The sequence below is a fragment of the Diceros bicornis genome, chromosome 7 (genome assembly GCF_020826845.1).
Source record: "Diceros bicornis minor isolate mBicDic1 chromosome 7, mDicBic1.mat.cur, whole genome shotgun sequence".
NCBI classification, from domain to species: Eukaryota; Metazoa; Chordata; class Mammalia; order Perissodactyla; family Rhinocerotidae; genus Diceros; species Diceros bicornis.
The window spans coordinates 34,535,322-34,558,920 of NC_080746.1; the positions used below are offsets into that span (position 1 = coordinate 34,535,322).

General features: G+C 35.6%; 1 protein-coding gene across 4 annotated transcripts in view; it reads right to left on the reverse strand.

Annotated features, from left to right (window-relative positions):
• Positions 1-23,599, reverse strand: part of CNTN5 (contactin 5) — an 812,742-nt gene that overhangs the window by 279,414 nt on the left and 509,729 nt on the right. For all 4 annotated transcript variants that reach the window (XM_058545360.1, XM_058545362.1, XM_058545361.1 and 1 more), the window contains one exon: positions 22,415-22,517. In XM_058545360.1, coding sequence (XP_058401343.1) covers positions 22,415-22,517 — 103 coding nt within the window. The remainder of the gene's footprint in view (positions 1-22,414; positions 22,518-23,599) is intronic.

The following is a 23,599-nucleotide window of genomic DNA, read 5'->3' on the forward strand; positions in this document are numbered from 1 at the left end:
AGTTTCAGGTCTTACATTCACGTCTTTAATCCATTTGGAGTTAATTTTTGTGTATGGTGTAAGGTAAGGGTCTACTTTCATTTTTTTGCATGTGGCTATCCAGTTTTCCCAACACCATTTGTTGAAGAGACTTTCTTTTCTCCGTTGTATGTTCTTGGCTCCTTTGTCAAAGATTAGCTGTCCATAGATGTGTGGGTTTATTTCTGGGCTTTCGATTCTATTCCATTGATCTGTGTGTCTGTTTCTGTGCCAGTACCATGCTGTTTTGGTTACTATAGCTTTGTAGTATATTTTGAAATCAGGGAGTGTGATACCTCCAGCTTTGTTCTTTTTTCTCAGGATTCCTTTAGCTATTCGGGGTCTTTTGTTGTTCCATATAAATTTTAGGATTCTTTGTTCTATTTCTGTGAGAAATGTTGTTGGAACGTTGATAGGGATTGCATTGAATCTATAGATGGCTTTAGGAAGTATGGACATCTTAACTATGTTAATTCTTCCAATCCAAGAGCACGGAATATCTTTCCATTTCTTTGTGTCTTCTTCAATTTCTTTCAGAAATGTTTTATAGTTTTCGGTGTACAGATCTTTCACTTCTTTGGTTAATTTTATTCCTAGGTATTTTATTCTTTTTGTTGCAATTGTAAATGGGATGGTATTCTTAATTTCTCTTTCTGCTACTTCGTTGTTAGTGTACAGAAATGCAACTGATTTTTGTATGTTGATTTTGTATCCTGCAACTTTACCATATTCCTTTATTACTTCTAAAAGTTTTCTGGTGGATTCTTTGGGGTTTTCTATATATAAAATCATGTCATCTGCAAATAGTGACAGTTTCACTTCTTCCTTTCCAATTTGGATCCCTTTTATTTCTTTCTCTTGCCTGATTGCTCTGGCTAGGACTTCCAGTACTATGTTAAATAGGAGTGGTGACAGTGGGCATCCTTGTCTGGTTCCTGTTCTTAGAGGGATAGCTTTCAGTTTTTCACCAGTGAGGATGATCTTAGTTGTGGGTTTGTCATATATGGTCTTTATTATGTTGAGATACTTTCCTTCTAGACACAAAGAAATGGAAAGACATTCTGTGCTCTTGCATTGGAAGAATTAACATAGTTAAGATGTCCATACTTCCTAAAGCCATCTATAGATTCAATGCAATCCCTATCAACGTTCCAACAACATTTCTCACAGAAATAGAACAAAGAATCCTAAAATTTATATGGAACAACAAAGACCCCGAATAGCTAAAGGAATCCTGAGAAAAAAGAACAAAGCTGGAGGTATCACACTCCCTGATTTCAAAATATACTACAAAGCTATAGTAACCAAAACAGCATGGTACTGGCACAGAAACAGACACACAGATCAATGGAATAGAATCGAAAGCCCAGAAATAAACCCACACATCTATGGACAGCTAATCTTTGACAAAGGCTCCAAGAACATACAACGGAGAAAAGAAAGTCTCTTCAACAAATGGTGTTGGGAAAACTGGATAGCCACATGCAAAAAAATGAAAGTAGACCCTTACCTTACACCATACACAAAAATTAACTCCAAATGGATTAAAGACGTGAATGGAAGACCTGAAACTATGAAACTTCTAGAAGAAAACATAGGCAGTACGCTCTTCGACAGCGGTCTTAGCAACATATTTTCAAGCACCATGTCTGACCGGGCAAGAGAAACAATAGAAAAAATAAACAAATGGGACTACATCAAACTAAAAAGCTTCTGCACAGCAAAGGAAACCATCAACAAAATGAAAAGACCACCTAACAATTGGGAGAAGATATTTGCAAACTATACATCTGATAAGGGCTTAATCTCCAAAATATATAAAGAACTCATGCATCTCAACAACAAAAAAAACTAACAACCCAATTAAAAAATGGGCAAAGGACCTGAACAGACATTTCTCCAAAGAAGATATACAGATGGCCAACAGACACGTGAAAAGATGTTCAAAATCATTAACTATCAGGTAAATGCGAATCAAAACTACAATGAGATATCACCTCACACCCGTCAGAATGGCTATAATTAACAAGACAGGAAACAACATGTGTTGGAGAGGATGTGGAGAGAAGGGAACTCTCATACACTGCTGGTGGGAGTGCAAACTGGTGCAGCCACTATGGAAAACAGTATGGAGTTCCTCAAAAAATCAAGGATAGAACTACCATATGATCCAGCTATTCCACTGCTGGGTATTTATCCAAAGAACTTGAAAACACCATTGCATAAAGATACATGCACCCCTGTGTTCATTGCAGCGTTATTCACAATAGCCAAGACTTGGAAGCAACCTAAGTGCCCATCAAGGGACAAATGGATAAAGAAGATGTGGTATATATACGCAATGGAATACTACTCAGCCATAAGAAACGATGAAATCCAGCCATTTGTGACAACATGGATGGACATTGAGAGTATTATGCAAAGCGAAATAAGTCAGAGGGAGAAGGCCAAATACCGTATGATTTCCTTCATTAAGCAGTAGATAATAACAACAATAAACAAATACATAGAGACAGAGAAAAAAAAAGAGACTATATGAAGCAAGCAGAAGGAGATAAGATGCAGAATGAAGGTAGATTTGCATTAGAGATAAGGATGCCTTCTTTGTTGTTGTTCTAAAAAGAGGTAAGGAAAAGGGGTCTGTAGAGAGATTGGGAGGTTTGTAGGTTTGGAGTCAAGGAGTGAAGCCATTTTCTATCTAACAGTTTCAATTATCTCTGTAAAATAGCATCTGATATTGCCTGCTAAAGCAGAATATGGAAGTTTGAGGACAGTGGTGAGTGTTGGAATTAGCCACTACAAAGACATAGCAGGCTAGAGGGCGGCACTGAGATCCTAACTAAGGCTAGGGACAATACATTTATAGTGGGACGATGCTGTAGAGGTCTCTGCTTTCTTCAGTAGTTCTAAACAGCTTGAGTAGAGGCACACAGACATTGAATGATTAGATTCAGTGAGAATTTGAAGAATGGATATAATGAAAGAACATTGTGGTGAGAGAGCTAAAGATCATGAGAGAGAGTGACAAAAGCAGTGCACCATGTTCCCTAGTTCATAAAAAGTAAGAGATGAAGACAGAGGTCCTAACAAAAAAGAAGAAATTAGAGACGGTAGGTAATAAGGTAATTTTGATGTGGCTGAAGACTGAATGAGGTTGCTAATCATATAGTAAAATATTTGTAAAGATGGGATGTCATAGAAAGTGTTATGATTTTATTATTTCATAGGCAATGTAATTCCACATATGGATATATCTTGACAATAAACATTCTCTCTTATTTTACCCTCTACTGTGCTCTCATTTTCCACTGTAATTTTCCACTTTCTGCCAGAAAAGATGTCTTGTTTCCCAGCACCCCTCCCAAATATGATGTTTATAGTTTGGAACATTGCAAAGTCTGCTTGTCTGGGTTTATTACAATGTATTGCCTTTAAAATTTTGTATATGCTTTGTAGAAAATAGATATGTTGGATTAAAATTTACATGGAAAAAGGATCTGCTGTATAGAAAGACCACAAAGCCTATGATCACCCACTCTCTATATTAACTTCCTACTTAATTTCATCCTGTTTTCATCTACGCAGAGAATTTTATTAAATTATATAGCCTTTTAGAATATCACAAAGCAATAGACATTTTATTAAAAGAAAAGGTTACATAAAATTTTAGAACTGTATTCTGCTGTCAAAATAATGAAACTGAACCTGGAAACCAACCAAAAATATTCATTCATTAAAAATTCATATTTGTAGATTAAAGTGAGAAAGAAATTTCATTCTTTTATATTGATTATATCTAGTCTTATACTCAAGGACTATGTAAGGATCATATGAAACAACATTTTAGTAAAGCTACTTGTGAACTATTCCCCTAAATGTGGGCAGCTATAAGAAAAGAAATTCAGTATTTAAAAACAACATTTAGAGACAAATGGAGATCATCAGAAATTTTCATGACAAATTCATGCAGTAATTCTGTTTTGGTGCAGTAATGCTGGTATAACAAACAGTTGGACTGTTTTGGCTGTCAGACAGTCAAAGGACTGGCAGACAGTCCTGTCTTAATACTCCTTAAACTTTCATTTTTGATGAATATATAATCATAATAAATCCATAGGATTAGACTTATCCTTGTTGTAAGATTCTCAGTAATTGTTATTCCAAATAGTACATTGCTCACCAAGAGGAAACCTGAAGCTACTTAATATATTTTTTTGCTAATTAATTTTGCAAAAGTATAAGAAACATAATGCTTTTTCTCTCTAGAACATTTCAAGTTATTTTTATTTATCACCCAGTCATTTTGAGTCATTTCCTGTTTTGGCTAGTGGTAAGGGATAAGTTTGAAGTTGAAAATAATACTTAAAGTAGTGCATAGTAAAATAAAATTTAATTCCTTAGTATAATAAAACTAAATCTTCATTAATATAACTAAATGCTATAGTAGAAAAAATAGCATTTAGAATGTTCGAATTGATAACCTGATTTGCTGTGTCTAATGATGTTACAATAACATTCTCAGAATGAATGCCCTCTCAGAATCTTCATGGGGCAAATGTGTCAAAATAAAGTTATATTTCTCACTCTCCTCCATCCTTCAAGTTCCTGAAACATTGTTTCAAGTTGAATTGAGTACACGGTTAGGTGCATTAGAAATTATGTGATATTAAAGCATATGGTTCATATGTTCATGGTTGATCCTATGAGTTCTGTCATTAACAACAGAAGAAAGTAAAATCTCTGCTTTCCGGCGTGTCTTTTCATCAGTAAATCAGAGACATATTAACATGGATGCTGGCAGCCAGGAGAGTTTTATGTAAAGCTAGTATCTATATATTCTATGCAGTGGAAAATAGAGTAAATGGTACTGAGATGAGGATTCTAGACCCAGTTTTGTAATTTTAGATGCGATTCTCGGCAGTTATTTAATTTCTCTCTAGGCCTTACTTTGTGAAAAGATTGCATTTGGGAAGTGTGGTTTTCCAACTCTTGAGTCATCTCTGACTCTTGGACTATAAAACTATATAGCTATTATTAATTGAGCTTTTACTTTGTTCTCAGACTTTTATTTGGTATATCATTTAATTTTCACCAAAGCCTAAGAAGTATGTTTTATTTCCGCAATTTTACAGGTAAGTAATCTGACAAGGAAATTAAGCAATCCTCTAGTTAGAAAGCAAAGAAAGATGACTCTGAAGCCACTATTCATGTACACGTTCAATATACATATTCATGTATATTATGTCTTTGGCTTTTTAGAGTATATATCAACAAGAGATGTAGAGAAGTGGACAATGAGGCATACAGAATGTATGGCATATTGTAGTATTTGTACACAGTACATTATATAAATCTGTGGTATAGCTTAATCTCTCAGGTAGTTAACATGCCATGCTAGTGATATAGTATGCTAATGAGAAGGCTATGGCTTTCACCTACTTTTAGGATAGTAAATTCTGTTCTCTACTATAGTCACATTTATGACTACAGTATTTTTTTGCACTAACCACCTAATTCTTTACCATTAGGTGGTTAGTGCAAAAGTGTACCAAACATGACAATTTGATTATATTGGTACAAATTAATTCTATCTATTTCTCCCTATCCTCACCCATAGTGAGTCCAGAGCATAGCACACTATAGTTCCAAGTACAGCACAGAACAGTTCGTGAAGGTTAACACTTATTCAGCTTATATTTATGGAGCACAATGTTTTGAATGAATTTACATTCAAGTTAAGTACAGAACAAATCTTAATACTCTACTTTTTAAAATAGAAGACATAAGCAGATATTGAACAATTTATTAACAGACAATATTAGTCACTATTTTATTGTACAGATAGAGTGAAAGGGCTGTAAAGATTTAGTCCCAATCTTTACATGTTTAAATTTACATTATTTATTAAAAACTTTTTTTAACTAAAAAAAGCCCACAAAAGCCAAGAGGCAAAAATAGCCCATTCTTCATTTCATATAAGGGGGAGATTACTCCATCATCTATCTCAGCTATGGAGGAACAGAGGTTCAAATTTGACTTTCAGTGTCATTTTCTCAAGTTGTATTGATATGTGCATTCCATTTGCATTTTTATAATTGTCTTACTTACAGATTTTAAAGTCACTGAGGCTCTTTTTAAGCAGAGAAGATTCCAGCCCATATTGTAATTAAAACCAGAATATGGCTCAAGCTATTTTCTTTGACCATTTTTTCTTACATCCAGATCAAATGGATCTTATAGCAATAGTTATTAATCTATGGAAACTAATGATGGAGCAATATTTATCTATTTCATATATAGGTTTTTTTTCCCCTAAATACTTGACTTTTGGTATTTATGTTTTACAAATTTTTTTGCCTCTTGGCATTCTCTAAGACCAGTATGTCAAATTTGATGCTAAAATAATGACATAAAATATTTTAAATCTTAACAGCAGCTAGAGTAAAATATCACCCTTGACTTAATATGTAAAGTCAGCTCTATAAAATAGCCTTTAAACTCATGGGGAAAAAAAGAAGGGTTTTGACCTGAAAGAATGTTTGGGAAAGATAAAACTGACAAGAAATTCCCAACTATGGAAGTGGATTTACAGGTTCAGAGTTTCTTTGGATTACAAAGGCATATATATATATATAAATATATATATATACATATACATAAATTATATATATATATATAAAGGCACATATATATATATATTACTAAGGCATATATATACATATTACTAATGCATATATATATATAATAACCAGAAAGCCAGAGAGAGACTTTTTTATAATCCATTTTCAGTTGAAACCTAGAAAGGTGAATGGCAGCACAAACCTCTATAAATAGAGGTTTATAGAATGCTAGCATTCCTGGTTTAGGAAAAGCTTTAGAAATGAACTGTGACTTGGAGAGTATATCAAAAAGACTCAGAACACTAGAGCATAGGCAAATGCTTTATCAAATAAACACTGCTTCACAAATGTTCCAGAGAACTAGGGTGAAAGAGGAAATTAACATGTAATTGACAGGTCTTTACATATTGATTCTCTTAGTGAAATCTAATAGCAATTTTATAAAGTAGGTATTGTTATTTCTACTTTACAGATTTTGAAAATGAGACTCAAAGAAGGTAACTCATCTGATGTCATGTAGCTGGTAAATGATTGAGTTGATATTTGAAATTAGATATCTCAAACTACCAAGGCTTTGTTCTTGTCCTGCCACTTGGAACTAAAAATACACCTTATTCAACTATAGAAAAGTTATAGGCTTCTATGAATTTAATCTGGCAGAATATTTTTTTTGAGGATTGTAGGTTAAATTTAAAAATTACCTTTGCCTTTACTTCTTCTGTTTTAAATTCTTTCTGAGGAAGGATTTGGTCAAAGAACCGTCCTATTACATTTCTATTGCCAGAATTTGTACATAATTTCTTCTAATAAAGACAGGTAAAATATGCTATATCTCATATGGAGACTGCTTTATTTCTGCCTTCTTGGTATAATAAAGATGGTTAGGGTAACTTTACTTTTGACCTTTCATTTACTTCTTACTGAGTAACTAAAAATGACTGAGGAGGAAACATCTAAAAGCTAGAAAAAATATATGAAAAAATAGATCTCAAAATATTGGCCATCAGGTTGTGAAGGACAATGATCCCTGAAATAAGATAAATAAGTTAAATGAGTCATACAACTGCCTCAGCTTGCTCCCTGGACAAAGTTTCCAAGCTTCCAAAGTTTCCATAGGGAGGGAAGACTCAGGCAAAACCCGGCTATCTTTCCGGGTTGAGGAGACAGATCTGGGAGTCTGCGGAAGCTAAGGCAGCTAGAGTTCACAGTACTTGAAAGAGGAGAGCTGCATAGAGAGAGAATGTTAGAGATCTTCAGAAGATCTCCCTTGAGTATTCAGTTTAGTACTCATGAGCCAGGAATAGTTCCTACCCTAACAGCCAAAGTGGAGAATCTCATAATTCGGGCACCATTGGCTAGAGTATTAAGAAAAGTCTTGCTTCAGTGGTGGGGAAGAATTAACCTTAAACTAAATGCTGCTCAGGTCTTATCTAAAAAAGCTTAAAAGAAAGACCTGAAAGAATCAAATTGTTTCCAAGTAACTTAACCATAACTCAGAATAAAGGTCAAGAATACAAAAATACCCGACATCTAGCAATGTAAAATTCAAATACCTGGCATCAAATAAAAAAATTGCCAGGTATACAGAGAATCAGAAAAATATAACTCTTAATGAGGAGAAAAAAATTGATCAACTGAAACCGGCACGAAAAGGACATATATGATAGAAATAGTAGAGAAGAACATTAAAACAGTTATTGCAACTATATTACGTATGTTCAAGGACCTATAGGAAATATTTAACATGTTATTTAGGGAAAAATGAAGCCTGATGTGCATACAAAGACTTGTAAACAAATGTTAGAAGTTTTATTGGTAATAGATGAAACCTGGAAGCAACCCAAATGTCCATCAACAGGTAAATATATGAACACATTGTGATATAGGCATAAAATAGAAAACTACTCAACAACATAAAGGAATGAACTATTGACACACCCAGCAACTTGTGTGAATCTCAAGATAATTATTCTAAGTGAAAAAACCCAGACAAAACAAGAGTGCATATTGTATGATTCCAGTTACATAGGACTCTAGAAAAATGCAAACTAATCTATAATGACATAACAGAGCTCAGATCAGTGGTTTCCTGGGGTTGGGAATGCATGGACGGGAAGAAGGGAAAGATTACAACTGTATGTGCAGAAATGTTTATGGGTACTGAATATGTGATTTTGTGGCTATGTGATAGTTTCACGGATGTATACATATGTTAAAACGTATCATATTTCACACTTTAAACTTTTTATTGCATGCCAATTATACTTCAATAAAGCTTTTAAAAAGCAGCCTGAAGAAATACTTCAGCAGTACAGTTAATTTACATAATTGGACTTCTGAATTAATAGATTTTATTTTCTCTACACATTTAAGTCACTGAAAATATATTAGAATATTTATTTTTCCATTATACTCCTTTAATCCCCAAACAAAAGCAAAACAAGAACCTAATGGGGCAATCATCTTATGATATCACTCTTTATGTTTCTTCTATTTTCTGTTATTTGTAACATATAGTCAATAAAACACAGAGACTCAAGAAATAATGAAAACAGTGGGCAAAGAGATTCTCCTGGACCAGCTTACTTTATATTTCAATCACCTTCAATTTTAAAAGGTGTTTGTGTGTGGAATGTCAAAGATGACACGGTGGGAAGTAACTGAGACTGTTGATGCTAGAATAACTTTTGTTAACTTAATAAGATAGAAATATCCAATCAAGGGGGCTGGCCCAATGGTATAGTGGTTAAGTTCGCGAGCTCTGCTTCCGCGGCCTGGGGCTCACAGGTTTAAATTCCGGGCGCAGACTGATGCACTGCTCATCAAACCGCGCTGTGGCAGCATCCCATATACAAAATGGAGGAAGATGGGCACAGATGTTATCTCAGGGCCAATCTTCCTCAGCTAAAAGAGAAGGATTGGCAAGAGATGTTAGCTCAGGGCCAATCTTCTTCAGCAAAAAGAGGAGGATTGGCAAGAGATGTTAGCTCAGGGCCAGTCTTCCTCACCAAAAAAAAAAAAAAAATACAATCAACAAACATTTTTCTAATAGCTTTCCAATGCTACAGGGGAGATATTTTGTTTATCAACTCAGAGTTTAAAAATTAAATTGCATATAAACGGAGGAAGAACATGTCATCACTCAGGTTCTGACTGACTTGATCACTACGTTAGGATTTAACATATGCCACCTTAGCCTTAATTACTCTAATTCATCACATTTAAGATACTTCTAATTGTGAGGCACACCATTATTTTAAGAATCACTAAGAAAACATTGACAACTAAACCATGACACACCATCAATTGTAATATACATCTGGATGTCATAAATGTTAAAATAAAAAGAAAATATGTGCTTTGAATGTATTATATCTATGCTTTCTTTCAATAGAACGTGGCTAAATGTAATGGAATTATATGAAGATGTCCTTCCTCTATTTGTCTGTGTAGCAAACACTGATGTGTGCTATTCTTTCAGAAATGTTGAGAAGGCTACATTTCTCTGTAGGGATGTATAAAAAAAGTGACCTGATTTCATAATGCACCGTCCTTTGAGAAAATGGCCATAAATAAGACATTCTAAAAGTTGTAACTAGATTGATTTGATCCCCAAAAGAAAAGAAAAGTAGGGAATAGAAATGACCAAAAGTACTTATCATTTGCCTTTTATACTATAAAACAGTATCTGACACACGTCCGCGTTGACTATCGTTTTTGTATCTATTGGCTATTAGCTAAAATTATTCTTCAGGCTAAAAATATTATTATAAAGATTTGACATGGAAACTATTCCGTGCTTTATAGCTACCGACAAAAACAGTGACAGGAACAGAAGGTAGGTGCTGCTATATTACTTTGCAAATAAAAAAGGATAAAGGAAAAACAGGATGACAGATATTTAGTGTATGTCTTAACATTTTGTGTCTTGAGAAATTCTTTCTGTGGATTTAACTATTTATTCACATACATATATGTACATACACCCACTTACATGTTTCACTTGTACAGGCAATGTATTCTATCTAATTGCAGCAAACGATAGCATGTACATGTGACTCTACCATTAAAAATCAAGCACACAGCCAGAGACAATGAATGCAAAAAGTACCAAATCAAAAAAAAAAAAAAAAAAAGAAATTAAGCCTTCTACTTTACTGTCATATGAAATAGAAAATGTTCAGATAGAATGAAGAATCAAAAAATGATTTAACTAAGGCAACAATGCATGAACTATAAAACAATTCAGAACAACTTTGTGCATTGTGCATGCAGATACATTTCACTTAATTGCATACTTTTAAAGTACTATTAGATTCACAACATAGAAGTGAAGAATATGAAGTTGCAATGTTTTAACTTCACAGTAATTTTTTTACAATAAATATTATTGCAGGGGTAAATAAAAACTAGCAAACGTTACCTTTAAGATAAAGGCATAGGAGACGGTTTTGAAAAATACAATTCACTTAATAGCCTTTTCCCTTTGATTTTACCTCCCCACTTCACCTCATCTCAGTGGCACCTGTTTCCAAGTTTTATGACACCCTAAAAGAAATACTCCAAAGACAAAGATGGACTTATGTCTCTGGTTACTCATTTGGTAAGAACAAGAGAGTGAACAAATAAACTTTATATGTGGTCTTCTGTGTCCTGGGTGTCATAGGCATCAGAGATATAGGGGAAAGTTTTCTCTTTATCTGGCAAAAAAGACTAAAGACATATAGATATGATGCATCCTCTGAATTTCAGGATAAATTCTGACTTGAAAAGAATAAGACTTACACCAGAATTGATGGGATTAGGTATTCATAGAAATATTTCTGATACTAGACCCTAGAATATACATTCTAAATATGTGACTAATGAGGCTAAAGTGCCCCCCTAAAAACCCAAAGGAAACCACCAACTTAAATATGTAATTAATAAAAGAAAAACTGTGCCTTTGGAAATTGTTATACATAGTCATGAAGTATTGTAATGCTAAAAACTTTTGTGTTATAAGAAATACTCAACTTTTAATTTTACAATCTAAAGGCCTATGCATGTGTGGTCTCAGGCTTAGAATTCTTTAATATATTAGTGTATTTCTGCTTCTCCTTGAGCATATTACACACCAGTTATGTTGATGAGTGATTTAATTCAGTCAATGAATGTTCACTTTGCACCAAGTGGGAATGAATTTAAGAGATATTTATGGTGATTAAACAGATGAAGATGAAAAGGAAGAAAGAGTGAAAGATAATTTAAGAGCTTATACTTTTTTTTTCTTTTGTGAGGAAGATCAGCCCTGAGCTAACATCCATGCTAATCCTCCTCTTTTTGCTGAGGAAGACTGGCTCTGAGCTAACATCTATTGCCAATCCTCCTCCTTTTTTCCCCCAAAGCCCCAGTAGATAGTTGTATGTCATAGCTGCACATCCTTCTAGTTGCTGTATGTGGGACATGGCCTCAGCATGGCCGGAGAAGTGATGCATCAGTGCACGCCAGGGATCCGAACCCGGGCTGCCAGTAGCGGAGCACGCGCACTTAACCGCTAAGCCACGGGGCCAGCCCAAGAGTTTATACTTTGAGTGACTACCTTGGTGGTCACCTCCAGTGACAGTAAAAACTCCTTATGTGGTCGGCCTGTGGCATAGTGGTTAAGTTTGGTGTGCTCCACTTAGGCGGCCAGGGTTTGTGGATTTGGATCCCCGGGGGTGGACCTACACCACTCATCAGCCATGCTGTGGTGGCGACCCACATACAAAATAGCAGAAGATTGGCACAGGTGTTAGCTCAAGGCAAATCTTCCTCAGCAAAGAAAAGAAAAAAAACCCTCCTTATATAGGTAGATGAGGAGTGGGTGTGGAAGCTGTATTTGAGCTGGAGTTCTAGGAATCCAGTCTGGACTCACCGGCTATGGAACAAAGCATTGAAGAATATAAAGTAGACGAAATTAAGAGGTGAAGCTGGAATTAACAACCAAATTAAAAGTACAAAAGAAGTAGTAGGCTAAATGGAATAGGAAGTGATAGGAAAATCAGGGTAGAGCCCTAGGAACTGCAGAAAACAGAACAGATAAAGTGCATGTAGCAGAGCTGATAAAAAGCAGCACTTGAACAAATTCGTAAAGCTGGTGGAACTTCAGTGTGATGACTTTTTTTTAAAGGACATCTCTAGTCTTATTTGCAGCAGAAATAAGAGAGGCAAACTGGTTCAGTAGTAATAGACTTTAACTACGGTTGTGGCAGATAGAATAGCAAGGAAGAATTGGACTTGAGGGATTTTTAAATGGCTGACAGATTGAAACAGAAGGTTTGAGGGTTTAAACATCAGTGCTAATGCCCAGGGTTTGAGGTGGGATACTTGGCTATTAGAATTAGGGAGTGGAAGATGTCAAGGAAGGCATATCATGTTAGTAAGTCATACTTGATCATGACATATTCAAATTTTCAGTTACTGACATGAAAAATACAAAATTTAAAAATCTATAAAATACTAATGGCATGCATATTACCAATGCTTGGTACCTAAATTACCAACTTAGTATCAAATCATTCTAAGAACTATATATGTAAACATCTTAACATTCTAAATTCATCTTTAGCTAGTGGACAAACTTTGATGCTGCTCTAGCTCAAATACCAATGTGACAAGAATAAACACATGACAAGTAGGCTTAATTCATAGCACAATGAATCACTAAGACACATACCACTCTTAAGAGTCTGTGTACTGTGACAGCTTTAAAAATGGAGTGTTGTCATCAAACATATCAACCAAAATGAGACCTCAAATAAAGGTACTCCAGCATATTTGTTGTTACATAAACAAACTTTGAAAGCAGTAACATGTGTATTAAATCATCATTAGAAGAGTTAACCATTGGGCATAAAATTTAAATTTCTAGTAGAACACTCAGTGGGAATTTGTGAGTGATTGATTACATAAAACTTATAGAAATCCAAGACTGGAAGTAGTTCAAAATAAGGAAACTGAGGTCAGAAGGATAAAGAATTTGCCTAAATTTATTCCTATTTTTTATCTATTGAGAAAAACACAGAAATGTGGTTAGAATTAAAGTGCCATATGGAAATCACCCAGCACAAGGTAGATGTTCAGTTTTAAGTATATTGAGACTTTTGACAACTTTTTGGTTAATATTTCTTCTACTTTTGCTTCACTAAAGGCTTGCTCAATTATCAAGATTACGTATTATGCAAATTTTTTGGAGGGTGTGGGATAGAAGTTAGAAACTCTTGATGGATATACTGATTCCTTATGTCCTGTCTATGAATGTTAACAGCCAACCAGTTTCTGATTTCACAGTCAATATCCAGTGGAACAAGTTATTCTACGAAACTCCAGGGAGATTCACTCAAAATAAAGCTGTTGAATGAGTCTAAACTAATTCAAGTAAAAATCTCAGTCATTTTGGGTTATCTCTTGCTTTATACCTTTGGTGGCTTGTCCTATATACTAATATTCTTAATTCTCAATCACTGAGATACTTAAGTGCATCCAGAAAAATATTTGCTACAATAAAGTGGAAATTACTCTTAGCAACTGAAAAGTGGTATGGTAAGTTGAGAAGAGCATTAGTTTTAGAATCAGGAGACCTGGTTCTGCCTCTATAGCTTGCTAGCTGTGAGGTCTTGTGCAAGTACGCAGTTTTCTGGTGAGGCAGATTAAGTGGTCCTAAGACAGCCCTGGAAAAGTTAGAAATATGATGCCAGTTAACTGTGACTCCAAATTTGAATAATAAATTGGTCTTGTTTCCCTAGAAATAGAAAACACCTCTGAGTGCAAAAGTAAATAAGTAAATAAACCCTCCCTTCCATAGTTGGCATTATGGAAGAATGTTGAAAATATAAAGAACATCAAATGAAGAAGCAACAAACCATTAGCTTGGCCAGCATGCCCACATGTCCTGGTCTAGCCCTTCCCTGTGGAGTCCCAGTGACCCATCCACAAATTGATATGAGGCTACGTGATCTTTAAGGATCTTTCAGCACCTCTCTCCTTTGGGTACCACCTGAGATGAGGATGCATCCTTGATCTCAACAATACTGAAGCAACCAATAGCTCACAGGGTAATTTTCTTGACTCCATAATGTACCACTTTCCTGTGATAGCTAAACATTTATTGATTCCTAGACTCAGTGACTAACTCCTATCCCCAGATCTTCTGTCAAGCGAACGATTAAGTAATTTGATTTTAGTTTGATAGACAAATACCACACAACTCCAATTTCTTTTTAATTCCTACAGCTCTTAGTGACTGGCAGTTCCAAATAAACACTATTAATAAATCATCAATCTGTAACTAAAGAGAAGGTTCTTTCAGGAATGTTTGCCAGTTATAGACTGTGGGAAGTCTCTGAGGAATATTTGTCATTCTCACGGTTACAATGGGACATAAGAGCAGCCATTTGAGACAGGTTGGCTAAAGACTGAGGAAAAGAAAATATAAACTACAGCAAAAATGACTTTATGACTTGACAACTGGTGCTTTCTTATTTGCAATAAACATATAAAAAGAGAAAAGAATTACTTAATGTTCTGGTTCCCTAATAGGCATTTGATGGAGTGTAACAAAAGATAATTTGTAAATGCTATCTGAAAGAGAGATAAGCAGGAACTAAAAAGGGCAGGAAATTGAATGTGTACTTCCCTCCCACCTCACCACCAGGTTTCAGATGAGTCTGGAAAGGTCATTCACATAATTATTACAGTACTGGTGCAAGGCCTTTTGAGCACAGCTGATCTGATTGTGTGTTAATGGCTGCAAAAGCAAGATAAGGAACATGTAAAGTAAAGGAAAAAAAAATCTGCCTGCAACATTATTAGCTTGCAGGATTGTCATAAGAGATAAACTGATGTTGCATTATAGCATATGGCTTTTTTATTACAGAATAACCCCAAGTTTGCCCTCGTGCACAGGGTCACTTAAGCATCAGTGACCAAATTTTACTTCTTTGTTGTTGGTGGCTATGTGACATATCTCATGATCTTTCTGGGGTCTACAAAAGGTCACATGGTGAAATGAAACCTGCCAGAAAAGTATAGCTAATGTAACATGGTCAGAATTTTCAGGGCCAAGACATGTGAAAGGCACCTGAAGACTTCTGTCTGACGAAACCAAGGCAATAACATATCTCCTGTTACAAAAGATTGACCACATTTCTCATACCTGAATTCAATTCAGTAAGCATATTCAGCACCTGCTGCATGTAAAAATATTCTAGGGATCCAAAAATTTAGCACAGTAAAGAAGACAGATACACATAGCTGGCCCAATGGAGCAGGCTAAATGGTGAAATATATAGCTATATGGTGGTCATATAGCTCTAAAGGTAAGAGATTGGTTCTCGAGTAAAGCAGGCAGGATTTAACAGAGAAGTAGCATTTGACCTAAGCCTAAAACTGAAGAGATTGTGAGCGTGGGATATTTTAGATTGAGGGAAAAGAGCTACAGGACCAGAGAAGCAGGAAAGCATGTGTGGATGAGGTATAGGAAGGGGTGTGGTTGATTAAGAGATAGGGATGAGTTTGAACATGTAAAGTGGCACCTGTACTAGTTATTAAATTACCATCTCTCAGCTCTACCCTTCTGACTCTGTTTTGTGATGTGAGGGCTGACTCTGTAAGCCACATTTCTGCACTGCGCTGGAGGGAGACTGCAAGACTTGAAGGGACACACTCCTGCTTTGCGCCCTGTCTGCTGGAGATTCCTGTAAATGGTACTTCAGTAAGGCGTCTTTCCCAAAGCAGCAAAGGAATCTAGTTTGAGTTTTTCCAACACTTGTAGGACAAGCTTCATTGAGCCCCAACTCAGAAACACCAGTACCAGCCAGACGGCTGGTATCTGCTTCTCAGAGGTCTGGGTCCCAGAGGGGTACCTCTGAGCTTCTAATTTTTAATAATTCCAACGCTTCCTAGAGATGGTCACTGCTTTCTGCAGTTACTAACTCTTCATCCTTTAAAGTTTTTATCTTACTCTGTGTCACCTAGTTAACTACTTGTATAGACTAGACTTAAAATCTGAGCGCAACCAGTTGAAAATATCACCAACTTTCAATTACATAACACGTTTAGAGAGAATCATTGAAAGGATATATTTATTAGGGCCCTAAGGGATTTCTTATTTGATTGTCCTTTGACCACTTATCTCTCATTTCCTTTCAAGAGTATTGTGTCCACTGTTTAAAAGAGGACCTGGGAAATATCAAAGATAACCCTCCTTCACTTATTAAAGTCTCTGGGCTGAATGCTGAGCAAGAAAAGGCAACACTCTTCATTTCTCCTCCCTGCATATGCCATCAACCACTTTAAAATGTTATGTAATAACGTGGTTGCCAAATGGCAGCTAAAGTCTGCCTGGGTCTCTAGCCTTCTACTCTTAATATTCAGCCTGAGTGGACAGATGAGCGGCCAGGGAAAGATGTTTAAAATTTTCTTTTCCAGCCCTGATCCAGACCATTTCTCTCCTTTCAAGAAACACTCCATCTAAATTATTAGAAGACAAATGAGTATTATTATATTCTTACAGCAGTCTGGGGAAAGAGCTCCTACAGCCACTGCTGATAACCCATTTTCCCTGTAACAACTTCTTTTTCATCAAGAACTTCTACTCTATGCCCAATCTAATTCTGCTAGTTTAATCCCATACTGTTGAATTTCACCCTCTTCCCACCTTGTTGAAACTGGAGAACAGCTTGTGAGCAATCTCTTGATAATAACCTTCCATATGTCTAAAACAGCCTTTTCTTCCCAAAGTAATTAATTCCTCTCCTTCTCTCGTCCCCCCTTTATTTTTTACACTTTGCTGTGTTTCCCAAGCTTTTACACACCTTTGTTTCCCTATGGATCCTCTTTAAGCATTTCCTATTTTTCTGGGGAGATAATACCTTTGCAGAATTAACCAGTACCAAGCATAGCATGTCACAGTCACTGCATGGATAAGTTCTGTACTCAGTATTGTATAATTTTATTTGCAGAGAGATTTCTAGGAGTGTAACTAGTACACTTCTGTTGTATTCTGCTGCAGCAGCCAAAGAGAAACCATTTGATTTTTGCTAAATTCAGATTTAAGTAGAGGTTTCTTTAGAAGAAAATTTGCAGTGTATAGCTTTCCTATTGACTTTGTACTTAACTTCAAATTAGGCTAGTTGGTAAACTTGTGTGACATTAAGAGAGAGTGAAATTCGATAACCTAAAATCATTTGTCTTCTGCTATTTTCCTTTAAGAATACAGAAAAAGTATCAGCTTATATATTTTTAAATTATCTGTGTAACTGTGGCTGCATTAATTTACTGCATTAATTTAATTTATTAAGAACTGAGCACCTGTAGGGACAGATTATATAGAGGTAAATGTACTTTTCAAGAGGAGTAAAAACGTAGTTTGTGAGCAATGGAACAGTATTCTGACATTTTGAATGCATTATTCTTTAACGATCAAAGAAATTCCCCAATTTGGCCTATCAAAGGTTCACGATCTTGTCATGAGTCAGAGAAAATTCAAAAGCAAGAAAATATGCTGTTATTGTCATTTAGTTTCAGTTTAAAGTTGGAACAAAAAGATGGGCAGTAAATCTCTCTAGAGATAAAAGTTGTCTGTGGGAGGACTCCTTATGTCCTGCTGCTTATGTAATGCTGTGTGCTGCTGCTTATGTAATGACTAAGACTGGACTCCAGGCTGTGTGATGCTAGACCCAACTAAATATATGAAGATAGAATGGCATCTTTGAGAACAGGGACTGTGGAAATCCCTGGAAGCTAGTACAGTGCCTGGCACATAGTTCTTAAAACCTCCAGACTTGTGTTCAGTTCTAGGTCCTTTCAAGATACTTTAGCCCATTTACATTTATAAGACGGTCTATGCAAAGCCCATTCCTTGCTTTTTGGCTCCTCTGCATTAAAGAATGAATCATTTTTCCTTGAGAGAGGAGGTGTATCTAGGAATGCATTTGATTCAATTAATAACATGATAAAAACGGTGATTTCTAGCAGGAAATCTGGATTATCCCAGTAACTCTGGGAGGAGGTAAGGTTTGAAACAGCAAGATTTTGTGCTTATGATCTTCTTGTTTGCCCTTCAAATATCATTATTGCATCAAATATCATTCTATGTGATATATATTTTTCACTCCGTTCTTTAGCCTAGTATTTAAGTATGGTAAATCTCTCTCATTCTGAACCTCACTCTACCACTCAAAGGAAACAAACCAACCAACAAACTCTTCTTGAGGGTCAATAGATTAAGAGAAGTATTTTGGATTGCTTTTGTTAAATAGTAACTATGACTTGGACATGATAATAAGCTTTCAGAATAAAATCAAAAGAGAAGGAGAAATCGTAGGTCTAAGAGAGAGAGAGACTTGATGGAGCGAGGCACGAATAGGCAGGAAATTGTGGGGACAAGAATACAAGTGTAAATTTGGGCATAAATGGGAAATGATGAGTGGGCAAGAGGTAGGAGCGTGGAGTGAATATGGGCGGATTTGTTTGGGATTATAAGAGTTAGTCGAGAGGCTGTATGCATAAAGAAGCTATTATTTATTATTTATCATCTGTTAATTATAAAGAATTGATTGAATTAAGTAGACACAGTATTTCTGAGTTCATTCATTCCTTCAGCAAACATTTCCTGAGTGCTGTCTATGTGCCAGGCACTGTGGCAGGCTCTAGGAATATACAAGGGAGGAATGCAGTCATGATTTCTACCTTCATGGGGCTTAAATCTTAATGATGGGGACTTGCTGTCTATTCTGTTTGCCTCCCTTGCCTGTCTTCCTCCTCCTCCCCAAGACTGTTTTGCTTGGCGTACTGCTGACTACATCCTCTGGACTTGCAAGCCAGCTTCAGGTTGCCTTCAGCCATGAGAGCCACCAGAGGAGACCAGAAAGAATGTGGAAATAGAAGTCAGGATGTGAATTTCCTGATTCTTTCCTCGGCTGTTCTGTTAATGCATCTCTTCATGGCTACAGAGACTACAGCTCCTATTGGGCGGACCCTGACCCACTCCATATCTCCAGCTCTCCCTGGTTCTGGTGACACTATCTCCTCCTCCTTGCTCATTCAGGCTTAAGGGTGGGAATAACTGCTTGCATCACTAGTCTACAAATGCCTCAGTTTCTTTCTTTGGTCCTCTTAACCCTGCTCACGGATCTTCAACTTGTGCCATTACTAAACTCTTTTGAACCATCTTGAACCATCTGAGTTGGATCCTGTTTCTAGCTGGATTCCTGACCAATACAGAGAATTGTTTTTTTAAGTAGAGAAACACATATGTAAATAATTTAAAACCATATTAAGGATTAGGAAGAAAAAATACAAGCATTTAGACAGAGAATAATGGGTGTGAGTTAGATAAAGTTGTCACTAATGGCCTTTTTAGAGGATGATATTTAATTTGAGGGCAGAGGATAAATGAGAGTGAGCACGGAAAGAATGGGGAAGAGTGTTGCTGATGAAGGGAACAGCAAGTGCAAAAGGCATGTAAAAAAGAGCTTGATAGCACTACGCCAGAATTTGGTCATAATACTCTATGAGGAACATTTGGTTCAAACACTGTATGTGGACAGACTGAGGGGAAAATTCAGCTTGAGTGGCAATGTCCTGATAGATATCTAGTGACAGGTACTCAAGTTCTTGGACAAAGGCCCACCAGAGAACCATATACTTGTTAAAGTGGGAAGCAGCTCAGGTGAGCTGTAGGAACTAAGCAGATGCTCAGGTATTAATTTGAAATTGCTGTGATCATTTTGGGACACAGTGATGATCTACTCCACAGGATAATGTGCTATAAAGGAAGATATTATTTCTTTGATCTTGTTTACTTTCATCAGAGTGGTAGGTTTGTCTCTAGGTAGAAGTAGATCTCCTATTAACATTTTTTTTTCATAATTGTGACACTTCATAGAAAGAATATCAAACGAGCAACAGAGATGTTCTTGACAGGCTGTGGGTCTTCTTCATCTTCCTTTTATTAATTTATTTTTGGGAGGGGCATGGGAGAGGGAGTAGCGAAGAAGGAGTGGAGAAGTTAAAGAAAATAAAATATTAAAAGAACATAATTTGACTGTTGAATCCTACCTAGAATGAAAGGAACCTTAAGGATCAACATACTAAGCATATTTCAAGACTTCCAGAAGTAAACATATCTAACTTACTAAATAAACGTGCCTGGGGAAATATCTCATATTGGTTTTTTGTCTGTAAATTCAGTTCTCTAATTTGTTTTACAATATGACCCCCCTTTGTTTGTGGTTTTAGTGAAAATTCTGGCATTTAAGAATTATTTAATTGCAGGATATACTAAAACCTTTAGCATAAAGCCAAAGTATACTATTTTTGTATTTATCAGAATTGAGCTGCTTACTCAGGACATTTTCAGGCATACTTGACACCACAACATGGGAAAATGGTGGAAAACAAGACTTTTAAGGTATTATTTAATCTTGTGCATTTAACTAATACAGTGGTCCCTTGGTATTCAAGGGAGATTAGTTCCAGGACTCATCATGGATACCAAAATCTGAGGATGCTCAAGTCCCTTAATTGGCTTTCCATATCCACAGGGTCGACTATATCTTTGGGTTTGGAAGGCTTCCTCAGGTATCTGCCTAAATCCCTCCTAGATGAATTTTAAGTACTTGAAATATATTTCTATTTATAGGCATCTTTTGCTTAAAAGATGGACCACACAACAATTTATTTTGTTTTTGGTCTATTATGATCGTGCTCCTACTTAGATTTAAGCAAAATTGCACATATATGTTATCTCAATCAGTCTTGAAATTAGAAAACATGGTGTTTACTATGTTCATGCCCTAAACTTCCTCTTATTAGCTGAATTTTTCATATTTACTAATATTTTCCTCACCCATAGGCTAAGTCTACTTTAAGCACATTTGTATAGCACGTTTTATCTCTAAGTACTTTATAGTCATGCGCTGGGCGTTAGCTCACCACAACTGAAGTTAAATGATTAGCAACTCTGATAGAGATGCATTTACGCAAATTATAATTATAGAGTCTAGAAAGGACCCTGAGGTCTTATCACCCTAAAAAAACAAAACAACACTCTGTTTAAAATAAATCATAATACTCTAATCAAATATAATCAAAATTCCATGCCTGCCTCTATGCCCAATACTCGTAAACATCATTGACAAGTGATTATATATCACGGGATTTAAACCCTCAGAAATAGACTCATTAAGCATAGCAGACATTAGAGTGTGATATAAATCCTCTCTCTGATTTGGGGAATGATTACATGTTGTACATATTGACAGCTGGTGCTATCATGTTATCATTTCAGGAGATACTGAAGTAATCAATTTGCTCACTACAACTGTCATTGTTATGATTTTTATACTGTTGTCTTATTATATCTTATCAGAATTTATATCCTATACATGAGGAGCAGATAGCACCTTATCCTTTTATCCTCTTTTTATTTTCATCATTGCTGAATGAAATTTAAGAATGATACTGAAATTTTAAGACACGTAAACAAAGAGATGTAAAGCTCTTCTTTTACTTAAAGAAGTTTCCTTTATGTTAAAATGGTAAAATTGTATACATTATTGTTCATAGAAATGACTAGAAAGATAATTATAATTGGTTACTTCATCAATTCCCATTTGCCCTTCTTTTAAAAAACGAATAGCTACCGAGGAGCTTCTGGGAAAATGAAACCTCGCAAAATAAGTCATCCAAAAATAAGCTATGTCACATTTTAATAAACAATTGTGTCTAATTATGGAAGAATATGTACTTACTTGCCAAGCGCAAAGCATTCCATCTTAACAGTTGTTCCCTTAGCAGCTGTAACCGTGAAAGGAAAATGGACCTCAATTTTCGGCTCATATTCTCCCATCACACCTGGGAAATAAAGAATAGTCTTTAAGCACAAAATGAAAGTCACAATTTCTTTCCAATCCTGGAGATGTTACACTGAAAAGCACTGTGGTTTGATTGTTAATGTCTGTTTGATGACTGCTAAATTTTTGATGCATTGAAATAAATACACTTAGGCTCAATCATTATGATGAAATCCTAGTGGTCCCTTAAGGATTGGATTGCCTGTATGTTCAATATCATTTAAGATAAAAATTATTGAAATTGTTAATCAACACTGGTAGTTTAGTTACTGATTATATTCTAGAGGAAATAAATAACTATGAACATTTCTCATGGTAAATAATTGTGTTGATTTAAAAAAATATACAAGTATAGGTATTAGAACTTTCTTTATCATTGTCATATAAATGAATACTTATTTATTAAGTCAACACACATTTTTTAAATCTCCATAATATGTAAGCATTTTGCTAGGCATTGTGGGAGTTACAAAGATAAATCCGCCATGAACTATGCTCTCAAGCACTCAACAAGTATATTCTTAAAGGAAGAAACAACATATACTCAAGTATAGGGGAAGAGCCATACAACAAAATAACTGTAATGCAAGATAGGAAGTGATGAATGTCATGAATGAGGTACCCCTAAAGTATTACGTGCATTTAAGGGGGTTATAAGAATAGTTAGGATTTGGATAAATAGGGAAAAGATAGCAGAGAAAGTAAATGGAACTGTAGGAACAAAGTCAAAGAGATGGGAAACCACCAGAAATAAGAATATTGGTTTTTCTGGCATGTTGGTATGTGAAGGGAAATGATATTAGGCAAATTTGTAAATACAAATGGAGTCCAAAAAACAGAGGGCTTTGATTATCAGAATAAGACAGTCAAACTTAAATCTGTAAGTAATTTGGACCCATTGGGGTTTTGAATAGAGGACTGGCATTTTGCTCAGATGTATATACTGGAATTGGAGCAGAGACTGATAAATCAATTACATTACTGTATGACACAACGTAGAAGTAATAAAGGCCTGGACTTGAATTATGGTAGTGAAAAAAGAGAAAAGGCACTAGATGGGAAAAACCAAGAAAGAATTGAACT